Genomic DNA, 12,107 nt, shown 5'->3' with positions numbered 1-12,107 from the left:
GAAGTCTTCCAGTTTTTCGCGACAATGGGGCCAAATGACAAATGTGTCATCAACATATCTCAAGAAGCATGTTGGCTGGTAAGTGGCAGTTGTAAGAGCCTCGTCCTCGAACTTCTCCATAAACAGGTTGGCCACTACTGGTGACAAGGGGCTACCCATCGCCACCCCTTCAGTCTGTTCATAGAATTGACCTCCACATAGGAAGTAAGTCGATGTTAGAATATGCTTAAACAGATCCAGCACAGCTCCATCACACTTCTCACTGATTAAGTCAAGCGTGTCCTTAAGGCGCACTCTGGTGAACAGGGATACCACATCAAAACTGACCATTAAGTCTGCATCTGAGAAATGTAGGTTTTTAAGTCATTCCACAAAGTCCCGTGAGTTGCGGATGTGGTGCGCACACTTCCCCACACAGGGTGCCAACATTTTCTTGAGATATGTTGCAGTTGGGTAGGTGGCTGCCCCAATATTGCTCACAATGGGTCGTAGTGGTACACCCTCTTTGTGGATTTTAGGTAGTCCATAGAGTCTGGGTGGTACTGGTGCCTTGGATTTCAGTTGTTTGATAACTTTCTTCAGGCCAGCCAGTTTCCTTCAGCAGAGACTTGGTTTTTCTGTCCATCCTGTCAGTTGGATCCTGCTCTAGTGTCCTCCAGAAGTCGCCGGATCTTCAGGTCATAGACACCTTTCTACAGTATGACTATGGAGTTCCTTTTATCTGCTGGTAATACCACTATGTTGTCATCTTCTCGTAATCTCCTGAGGGCCATCCTCTCGTCTCTTGAGATGTTAGACTTTGGCGGCCTGGCTCTGGTAAGGGCTCTGCATGTCTCTCTCCGAATCTCTTCAGCCATACTTGAGGGTAGTGTGTTGACGACTTGTTCCACAGAACTGATGAAACTGGCTACCGGTATATCTCTAGGAGTGACAGCGAAATTTAGGCCCCTGCCAAGAACCTTCAGGTTAGCTTCATCCAGTGTTCTGTCACTCAAATTTACAACCGTGGGAGTGTCATGATTTTGTTGCACTCTGCTGTTCAGGTGTTCAAATTTTGCCAATTGTCGGGCTGTAGCATTGTTCTTAATGCATGCTGCTAGTGACCAAGACACTCCATCAATTCTGTCCCAATCCTCTTGCACTAGTTTGGCAGCCATGTACAGATGTAGATGTAACAGCTCCCTGGACGTGACATCAAGTTTATGGTGGATGTCATGGCCTCTTTCTCTCACCAGAGCGATGCTGGCTCGGTGCTTGATCCTGTTGGCCGCCCTAGACGTAATATGTGTTTGATTTTGGCAAATACAGGCACCACATCTCCATCTCTGCAAACCCGATTTCCACAAGATGTCATCAAATCACCGGGAAAGTCTAATAAATTAGAACTCTAACATGTCTATACACAGTACTGGAATTTTGCCTCTCGAAGGCAAGTGCTGGACAGCCATTCTGGCCATTTGTAATTTTTTCCCCCGATTATAAACAATCTTACATATGTACGACAAGAATACAAATTTTGCACACTTTTGCCCTCATTTGCAATTTTACTCGTCACTTACTTGATAGTGATGAGGGGTTTCTCATTCTCCCCCACAGGCTTGACGTTGATCAGGAATTCGAGGATGGTCTGAGCCCAGTAGCTACGGTACGAGAGCAGCCCCAGGTCCGAGAGGGGCTTCTCCGGAGATCCCGTCTTGCCTTCAAACTTTGACAGTTCGTAGCCTTAAAATAAAAAATAATAAGAATTAAATTTGTTAGTCCCCACCATAGAGAGGTATAATACCTGACACTGTATATTTAACAATAGACATTTCTTTTTGAAATAGTGATACTCAAATGTTTTGTGCAATAATTAGCTAAAAATAAAAAATACGGTAGATTGGAGAAATGTTTTAAGCATCTCTGAATGATGGTCAAAATCATTTAAGGCAGACAGATATCAGCTAGTACTCTTTACAATTCTAAGTTATACACTGAAATTTAACTTCTCGATCAATAACGCATTTGCTGCAGATTATTTCGAGCATCAAAATATTTCTCTCATCTGTTTTGTTTCTTACTCTTAGATAAATCATTTCACAAATCATTTGCCATTTCTTCCATTTTTTTTTTAAGTTTTCCTCAGAAAATACGAAATACAATATATAGGGTAATTACAATTAAAGTTAAGCTTTCAAAACAATGTAGAAATAACACCACTGGTCAGAATGACATCACATTGCAACGGAATACCATCGTAGAAGGGGGAAAATAGTGTGAAAATTGATCAATAGATGACGCTGTACATGTCAGAATATGTAAATGAAAATACCTGTCATGCGCACGACCCATTGAAGTCGGTATAAACACGCTGGGTACATGTCTTTTCCTCCTTTCGCATCTGCGACATTCGCCATAACCGTCTCAATGCAGGATTGCACTCTGCTTGTAAAGCTGTATTACAATAACGATGACTGCACACGTTGCTCTGCAGAAGTTGCGTACACTGAAGGGTAGAGAAAAAGGCGTTGGTCCGATGACTGCAGTGGATCCGGAGAAAATGATTCGGAAATTCGAAAAGATAGGTTCTTTTGATGTGTGACCTGGTAGAGGGAGGAAACGAACTGATTTGACATCAGTAGAAGCAGTGGCCACAGCAATGCAGAAGGAGACGAGTGGTGGCATGCAAACGTGCAGAGCACGGAGAATTGCCCGAACACTGGACATACCTGTGAGCATGGTGCGTGAACTCCTATGAAACATCCTTCTTTCCTATCCATTCAAAATTACCCCTGTGCACAAGTTGCTTGCTGTTGATATGCCAGAAAGAGAGACCTTTGCTTTACAATTTCTTGCTCACATGGAAGTGGACAACAATTGGCCTTTGAAGATTTTGTGAACAGATGAAGCCCACTTCCATCTGATAGGATATGTCAATACACAGAATTGTCGAGTGTGGGCAACAGAAAATCCACATGCAAATCAACCGGTACCACTTCATCCTGGAATGTTACTGTGTTGTGTGGTTTTATGGCATCATTTATCATAGGGCCATGTCTTTTCGAAGAGAAAAGTGCTTCTGGTGCTGTTACCTGTACCATCACTAGTCAGCAACGTGAGTGTCTTTTGCGCAACCACATCATTCCAGCTCTCTAGCAGCGTGGATGTGTACATGGGATCATTTTTATGGAAGAAGGTGCACCTCCACACATTGCAAATCCAGTTATGCAGCTAATGAAGCACCATTTCGGAAATGCTAAAATTATCAGCCTCCATTTCCCTACAGCCAGGCCATCCGGCTATTTGAAAGGTGTTGTGTTCAGAGTTCTGATTGCAAATTTAGTTGCATTGAAGGCACGCGTTGTGCAACACATTCTGAACATGACCCTGGGAAGACTTTGGTCAGTTGTGGAACATGCTGTTTCTCGACTTCAACCTGCTGCAGAAAACAGGGGGACAGTTTATTGAGCACGTTTTGCGCCAGGAAATTAATAATCTGATTTGATTTTGATGTATGCTTTTTATGCGGTTTTTGGCCTCGGGACAATTAAAAACCGATGTGATTGATGCTTTTCATGTGGTTTTTGGCCTCAGCGCAATACAAAACTAAAGTGATTGACGCTTTTATGCAGGTTTTGGCCTCAGAATAATTAAAAACCAATGTGAGTGATGCTTTTTATGTGGTTTTTTGCCTAAGGACAATTAAGAACTGATTTTTCCCATCCAATGTGATATGACCTTGCTGTCGTGAATGGGCTTACGTAACTAAAAATATCACACCAGTACACCCATGCACACTGAGTAGTACAGTTTGTTTAATATCAAACATACACGTTAGGCATTGTTGTACGATTCATTTGTCATTTGTAGTCGACCACTATTGAATTATGATGCTTACAGCAACATCTATTGCTACATTTTGTAACTATTTATTTTTCTTCTGGCATATGTTTTCCACTTCTCCGATAATATTCCATTTGAATTTGACGTCATTCTGACCAGTGGTATTATTTCTACAGTGGTCTAAAAGTTTTACTTTAATTGTAATCACCCTATATATAAATATCGACTGGTATTTTATTATCATTAAGAGTATATAGATTTAAAAAAAAAATAATTTTCTGCTGTGATTTGATATTTTTTAACACTTGATTTACAAAGCTAGCAGCAAGTGTTCATGAAAAATTTTGATTTCCCCTAAAATCACTAGTCAATTTTTTCTTAGTTACCCTGATTACATCCAAGCAATTAAATCTTTCTTCACAAAACTAGACTTCAAGCTCGATCAATCTGACACCCCATTTCCCCAATTCCCTTCTTCACTTGGCTATGAAACGTTCGTAAAAAATTCTCTCTCAAATCACTAAATAAGTTCATCTTAATTATCCTCATTACATTCAAGCAGGATTCAAAACTGAATTTAAGCTCCATCATTATATATGAGGCCACTTGCGTCTCAAATTGTTCCTTAATAACACGTCAGAATCTGTGTGTTGTTATGATCCACAGGATGGCCTGTTCTAAGCTACTGTTCTGAAATGGCAGATTTTCTTGGCTGTTAGTAACGTATATGTGATTATGCTCTGTACAACAACCATCTGCAGTGCCAACGGTCTGACTGGTTTATGAGGCACTACAACTGCTGCACATAAGACAGCAGGCACCTACCTTACACCAACTAAGGCCATTCTTCATGGACTTTAAGAGAGTCTTTTACAGAAAGACTGTGTACTGCCTTCTATCACAAACGAAATAGTTCCTCCAGTGCAACTTATTTTCTTCCGCTTATGTCTACATCATAACCTTACAATCTAATGAAAAGTGTGATGTCGTACTTACTGAATTCTATGAGGAGTTTCCCATACCCTTTCCGCTGGTAAGGGGGCATAGTCAGGATGCAGGCTACGTTATAGTCTTCCGTCGACTCCTTCTCCTTGCTGAAGTAGCCGACTATGTGGAAGCCACGGGCATCAGCGTCCGTCATTACGTAGAACAGGAACGGGTCCGTGTCGTAGTAGAGCGTCTTGTGGTCGAGAAACAGCTTCGCCAACAAGCAGAGGTTCTGGGCGTACACCTTGTTTTTACGGCCATCTATCTCGAAGAATGAGATGCTATCTTTCCTATAAATTTCATTCCCTGGAGGATGCCGCAGGTTACATTTCATCTGCACAGAAAATAAAGCAGCTGTACATTAACTGGTACTCTTGTGGAAAACACAACAGAGTAGTATTACAGCTGGCTGAATTGTATTACAATTAACAGAAAAAGTTTTACTCTATTTATTGGGTGGGTGCATTAGTTCATAGCATTTTTCTTTTACACATTGGTATTCTAGTCACTATGGGTTTACTTATCGATTGTCATATTTTATTTGTAGTTCACTGGTGCTATTTGAGTTTACACTATGTCATTTTGTCATTCAGAGACAGTGGACGGAGCTGTGGATGTTAGAAAATGTAGTGTCCAGTGGAGAAATATCAACATTTCGGACCCATTCTTCTGTTTGAGATCAATATAGGGGTGAGAGCAGTGGAGGCAGCCAGAAACATTTACATTGTGTATGGGGATAATGCCACTGGACAAAGCATGGCAAGAAAATAGTTTTCTTGTTTTGAGGAGGATCATTTTGACATTAGTGACACTCCATGTTCAGGAAGACATTCTTGGCGTTGCAAAAAGATGAGCTGTGACTATTCCACCACCGTGCAACATTTGCGTGCAATGCGGAAGGTTCAAAAATTGGGAGTATGGGCGTTGCAGGCTTTAAGACAAAATCACAAAAATCAGTAGGTGATCCAATGTGCATCTCTGCTTGACTGTCATCAATTGGCTTGTGAAAAACACCACCCATTTCTATCCTGTATCAATACAGGTGATGAGAAACGATGTCTTTATGCTAACATAAGAAAATGAAGGTATGCAGGGCAATAATGGCCCGTATAAAGACCTGTGCACATCCACAAAAGGTATTAGGAAAAAGAGAGCAATGGAAAGATGAAAGATATGATTAGCATTTTCCTGCTATACTGTCATGGCAGGATTATTATGTGCCCTGTATAGTGTGCACTGTTTTACTGTAAGTGCTACAAAGAGACTCAAACTTAAGACACTTGCACTTTCTAGGACAACAGTGAAATGATTAAATTTCACTCTCCTGGTACGCACAGCTGAATTTGTATGTTGCTGAATCTGACAACACTACTGGAGATGAACATGGAAGTTTGATTTTAGAATAATTTCACCTTTTCTGGCAAACATTAGCATACCTTGAGGTTAATAATTTGGAATTGCATATTAGTGTGTTCATGTGTGTGTGTGTGTGTGTGTGTGTGTGTGTGTGTGTGTGTGTGTGTGTGTTTTGGGGGACGGGGGACAAGGGGGAGGGAGGGGGGACGAGAGAGAGGGGGGAAGGGGGGAGGTGAGAGAGAAAGGGGAGATGGGGGAGGCAATAGAGATAGACGGTAAGGGGAGAGGTGAGAGAGAAAGGGGGGATGGGGGAAGCGCGAGAGAAAGGGCGGGAAGGGGGATGCGAGAGAGAAAGGGGGGGGGGGCAGAGAGAGAGAGAGAGAGAGAGAGAGAGAGAGAGAGAGAGAGAGAGAGATACTTCTGCTTTGTTTGAATACCAAATCATAACAAAGCCTTTTAATGTTTAAGGCTCATTGATCACCACTTTTCCAATTTTCAAAGTAGTGACCTATCTTCATATTACCGAATTATTTATTGGACTGGACAAAACAAAACTATCAGTGTACCACAGTATGTAAAGAGGGCCACCGAAGCTAAGTGCTGTTGGGCTTGGCTAGCATTTGGATGGGTGACTGTCCGGTCTGCTGAGAGCTCAAGCAGGGTGCACTCAGCCCTTATGAGGCAAACTGAGGAGCTACTTGATTGAGAAGTAGTGGCTCCGGTCACAAAAACTGACAATGGCCAGGAGAGCGGTGTGCTGACCACATACCCCCCCACATCCGCATCCAGACGCCTGTGGGCTGAGGATGACACGGCAGCCTTTCAAGGTCTGTTCAGATGGAGTTTAGTTTTTTAAAAGGCTTCTCGTTTTGCACCTCCTGTGACAGACATGTGCAACATTGGCATTTGCGTGAAAAATAATTGCTATGTGTCCCTGTAAGGTGCCCACACCCGTTTTGGTAATAGCCTCATTCATACCCACGCACCTTTGTTGAGCACATTAAATCTGTACCTGTCAGAGACTTTTATGACCATTCAGCTGACTGGTCCCTCATAGCTGCTCTGGCACCTGGGCACCGATATCCCAGCTGCGGGGGTGTCAGACATCGTTAACATACCTAACAGCTAACACGAATTTATGAGCGGTGGCCTTTGTTTCGACACCTTGCTGATCCAAGCATCACTCATCCCGAGGGTGACATCAGGCAACACGCTTTCAACAACGTTGCAGAGAAAGGCTGTAGACACTTTTGGGCCAAATTTCAAACTTAAACATTATGGTTTTTTTCAAAAAGGATTACTATTTTGCACTGTGTATATACACTGCAGCGCCAAAGAAACTGAAAATAGGCATGTGTATTCAAATACAGAGATACGTAAATGGCAGAATACGGTGCTCCGGTCGGTAATGCCTATATAAGACAACAAGTGTCAGGCACAATTGTTAGATTGGTTACTGCTGCTACAATGGAAGTTTATCGAAATTTAATCGAGTCTGAACATAGTATTATAGTTGGTGTACGGGCGATGGGACTCACCATCTACGAAGTAGCGATGAAATGGGAATTTTCCTGTACGGCCATTTCACGAGTATACCGCAAATATCAGGAATCCGGTAAAACATCAAATCTCCAAAATTACTGCAGCTGGAAAAAGATCCTGCAAGAACGGGAGAGAATTGTTCAACGTGATAGAAATCCAACCGTTCTGCAAATTGCTGCAGATTTCAATCCTGGGGCATCAACAAGTGACGGCGTGCAAACCATTCAACAAAACATCATCAATAAGGGCTTTCGGAGACAAAGGTCCACTCGTGTATCCTTGATGACTGCACGACATAAAGCTTTACACCGCGCCTGGGCCTGTCAACACCGACATTGGACTGTTGATGACTGGAAACATGTCACCTGATCGGACGAGTCTCGTTTCAAATTGTATCAAGTGGATGGACATGTATGAGTATCGAGACGACCTTATGAATCTGTAGAGCCTGCATGTCAGCAACGGACTGTTCACACTGGTGGAGGCTCTGTAATGGTGTGAGGCAGGTGCAGTTGGTGGGATACGGGACCCCTGATATGTCTAGATATGACTGGCAGGTGACACGTACGTAAGCATCCTGTCTAATCATATGCATCAATTCATGTCCACTGTGCATTCCAACAGATTTGGACAAGTCCAGCAGGGCAATGCGACACCCCACATGTCCAGAATTGCTAAATAGTGGAGCCAGGAATATTCTTCTGAGTTTAAACACTTCTGCTGGGTATCAGACTCCCCAGACATGAACATTACTGAGCATATGTGGGATGCCTTGCAACGTGCTGGTCGGAAGAGATTTCCACCCCCTCATACTCTTACGGATTTATGGAGAGCCCTACAGGATTGATGGTGTCAGTTCCCTCCAGCACTACTTCATACTTTAGTCGAGTCCATGCCACATTGTATTGCAGCATTTATGCACGCTTCCAGCGGCGCTACACAATATTAGGCAGGTATACACAATATTAGGCAGATGTACCAGATTCTTTGGCCATACAACACCACCGAGGCCATGGTTTTCTAACAGTAGTTAACCGATCTGAAATTACACGACTGGTTGATGTTTTCAGTACCAAATTTTTCCAAGCATGAAAGTAATGGGGTTAACAGTCTTGTCACAGTGGTAACACCGGTTCGAGTCAGATCACCGAAGTTAAGTGCTGCCGGTCCTGGCTAGCACTAGGATGGGTTACCATCCAGTCTGCTGAGTGCTGTCGGCAAGCAGGGTGCACTCAGCCCTTCTGAGGCAAACTGAGGAGCTACCGTGTCATTATATGAGACGAATCTGATGTCTGAGGGTAGGGGGTGTAAAGTGAGGTCTCTTATAGAGCAGGTAGGTTAGACAATTCAGAAAGAGAAATGGATGGGTTGAAGTTCAATAGTGGGAATTACTAAACTACAGGGACATGAAGACCAAGATTTATGGTCAGCTGAGTACAGAATTATCAACAGGAAATGAAATAGTGGTAATGCATGAGTACGATCAACACGGAGTAAGAGAACAGGAATGGGAGTGAGCTACTATTATAAATTAACACTGCATGGAGAAAGATTGAACATTTTTTTAATTATCTTAATATGCTACTTGTTAATGCCTGTAAAGACAGTGCTGATTACTTGCTAGTATAGTGCTTGTGTTTGGACATTTAACTGTGAACGCAATATGTGCAGTACCATGAATAATGGCAGTATCACACTGACATTATTCATGGTACTGCACATGTGGAAATAGTAACTTACTGAACATAAAGTCACTTTTAAAAAACTAGAGAGGAACTCTTGCTTGCTGAAAAACATTTTTCAACAGATTGTTAATGTATTTAGTAGTGAATAAAGTAGTGAAATTCCGAACATTTTCGGTCCAGGACAGGATTTAAGTGATCAGAAGATATACATTCAAAGGAAGAAATATTTTGGGTCAAAGTCGCGATGTATATAGATGTATTTACTAGTAGTGCAAGAGGAAAGGCAGATATTCAATTGTGCGAAAGGAAACGGACAAAGGTGTAGAAGTACTATAACATCAGACTTTTCTCTGTATGAACTATGAAAATGATCCATGGTCATGCTGCCAATGAAACTTATATTGTGTGTAAAACTAAATGGTTAGACTAATCCTATATCAGTTTCCTTAAAAGTGTCCCTTCTGTCAAAGAATAAATATTTGCATTAACTATTAAAGATATTTGCTGTGGGATTTTTATTTTAGCTTTTCATTTTTTTTATCTAACCTGAGGGAGCCTTAATTAAAAATTATACTGAGCAAAACATTCAATGATTAGTTACCTACATAAATATCAATTGCTGCTGAAGGAATTACATTTAACAGAATGTCTATAGATTAAAGCAGAAAATGTCTTTTGGTATTTTAAATGTGGTATAAGCTTTATGAAAACAATATAACCGCAGCCATACCTTTTCAGTGAATAGTCAGAACAAAAAGTATTACGCTGCATAATTAGCAACTGAAAGGTGGCATTGTAAGAGTATTTTGTTTCTATTGGATATTCAAGCTGTTGATTTCCTTATGTAGTATTCAGATCATGATGATGCTTATCAGAAATGATTTTTCTTTATTAAATTAGTTTCAAGCAAGAGATTATTTTCACAAAGCTTCTTCCTGCATGCAAAGTAGATTTACTGACTCTGCATTGAATATTTTGCAGTAACTTGGGTGCAGTGAGAATTAATATAAGCTGATGTTAGGTGAAATTAGTGTATAGTAGATAGTATTTATGCAAAATATTGTAGCATGACTTCAAATTTGAGCATTGTTTTGGCACATACACTGTGTTTTGGTATCAGTAAGTCATTCAGTAGCTTATGCTCCATTTCCGTCCATGTTTTAATTCATATTACTAAGTAAATATTCAGTTGAAGAGCAATTTATTTTCTCACCTAACATACCTAACTATTTTAAGAGTGATAGGGGTCTGTGACAAGAGCACCACTTCCTCGGTCGGCTCAATTGTTGCTCTGATCAATTACAGCAATTTCTTTAATAGGCAAATCTTTGGCTAATGGTAAGTTTTTAGGCTCAGGTGTGTAACACACACACACACACACACACACACACACACACACACACACACACACACAGTCTCTGGTCACTATGGCCACACCTATGGGAGTAGCAATCTGGTATGGGTACTGACAAGGGAACCTCCCCATCACACCCCCCTCAGATTTCGTTATAAGTTGGCACAGTGGATAGGCCTTGAAAAACTGAACACACATCAACGAGAAAACAGGAAGTTGTGTGGAACCATGAAAAAAATATACAAACTGAGTAGTCCATGCGCAAGATAGGCAACATCAAGGATAATATGAGCTGAGGAGCACCGTGGTCCCGTGGTTAGCATGAGCAATGCGGAACGAGAGGTCCTTGGTTCAAGTCTTCCCTCGACTGAAAAGTTTATTTTTTTATGTTCAGACAATTATCAAAGGTCAAGCACTCACTCACAATCAACTTCGCTCTCCCAAATTCCAGGACATGTTCAGATTTGCCTCATATATGCAGGATTTGACAGTCTACACATGGAAAAACTTAAAAACATGTTTCGACAGAGCACAGAGAAAACTGTGCGACTGTGAAACTGTTGCATTCATTTGTTGCAGTTTATGTGATAAACTCTTATGTTTTCATCATTTTTTGGGAGTGATTATCACATCCACGAGAAAACCTAAATCGGGCAAGTTAGAAGAATCTTTTTACCCATTCGCCAAGTGTACAAGTTAGGTGGGTCGACAACATATTCCTGTCATGTGAAGCACATGCCGTCACCAGTGTCGTATAGAATATATCAGATGTGTTTTCCTGTGGAGGAAACGGTTGACCTATGACCTTTCGATCAAATGTTTTCGGTTCCCATTGGAGAGGCACCTCCTTTCGTCTACTAATCACACGGTTTTGCGGCACGGTCGCAAAACACAGACACTAAACTTATTACAGTGAACAGAGATGTCAATGAATGAACGGACAGATCATAACTTTGTGAAAATAAAGAAAGTAAACTTTTCACTCGAGGGAGGAGTTGAACCAAGGACCTCTCGTACCGCAGCTGCTCATGCTAACCACGGCACTCCTGACTGTGTATTGGCCTTGATGTTGCCTATCTTGCACATGGACTACTCAGTTTGCATATTTTGTTCATTTTTTTCATAGTTCCACGCAACTTCTTCCTGTTTTCTCGATTGATGTGTGTTCAGTTTTTCAAGGCCTATCCATTGTGCCAACTTATAACTAAATCTGAGGGGGGTGCGATGGGGAGGTTCCCTTGTGAGGACAGGTAGGTGGTGAGGGGCAGGGAGGGGTAGGAATAGCAGGGTAGGGGTTGGTGAAAATGAAGAGCTGCTTCTGAGAGTGTGAAGGGATGTGGTGGGGACAGGGTAGGGCTGCT

General features: G+C 41.7%; 1 protein-coding gene across 2 annotated transcripts in view; it reads right to left on the bottom strand.

Moving 5' to 3' along the window:
- The window catches only part of LOC126292166 (histone acetyltransferase Tip60), a 92,956-nt gene that overhangs the window by 19,871 nt on the left and 60,978 nt on the right, over positions 1-12,107 (bottom strand). For both annotated transcript variants that reach the window (XM_049986003.1, XM_049986004.1), the window contains exons 7-8: positions 4,819-5,143; positions 1,560-1,722 (exon numbers count right to left, since the gene is read on the bottom strand). In XM_049986003.1, the coding sequence (XP_049841960.1) occupies positions 1,560-1,722; positions 4,819-5,143 (488 nt within the window). The remainder of the gene's footprint in view (positions 1-1,559; positions 1,723-4,818; positions 5,144-12,107) is intronic.

This window comes from Schistocerca gregaria, chromosome 9 (assembly GCF_023897955.1).
Source record: "Schistocerca gregaria isolate iqSchGreg1 chromosome 9, iqSchGreg1.2, whole genome shotgun sequence".
NCBI classification, from domain to species: domain Eukaryota; kingdom Metazoa; phylum Arthropoda; class Insecta; order Orthoptera; family Acrididae; genus Schistocerca; species Schistocerca gregaria.
Note: the sequence above shows the minus strand (reverse complement) of the source record. Positions and strands in the feature narration are given on the sequence as shown.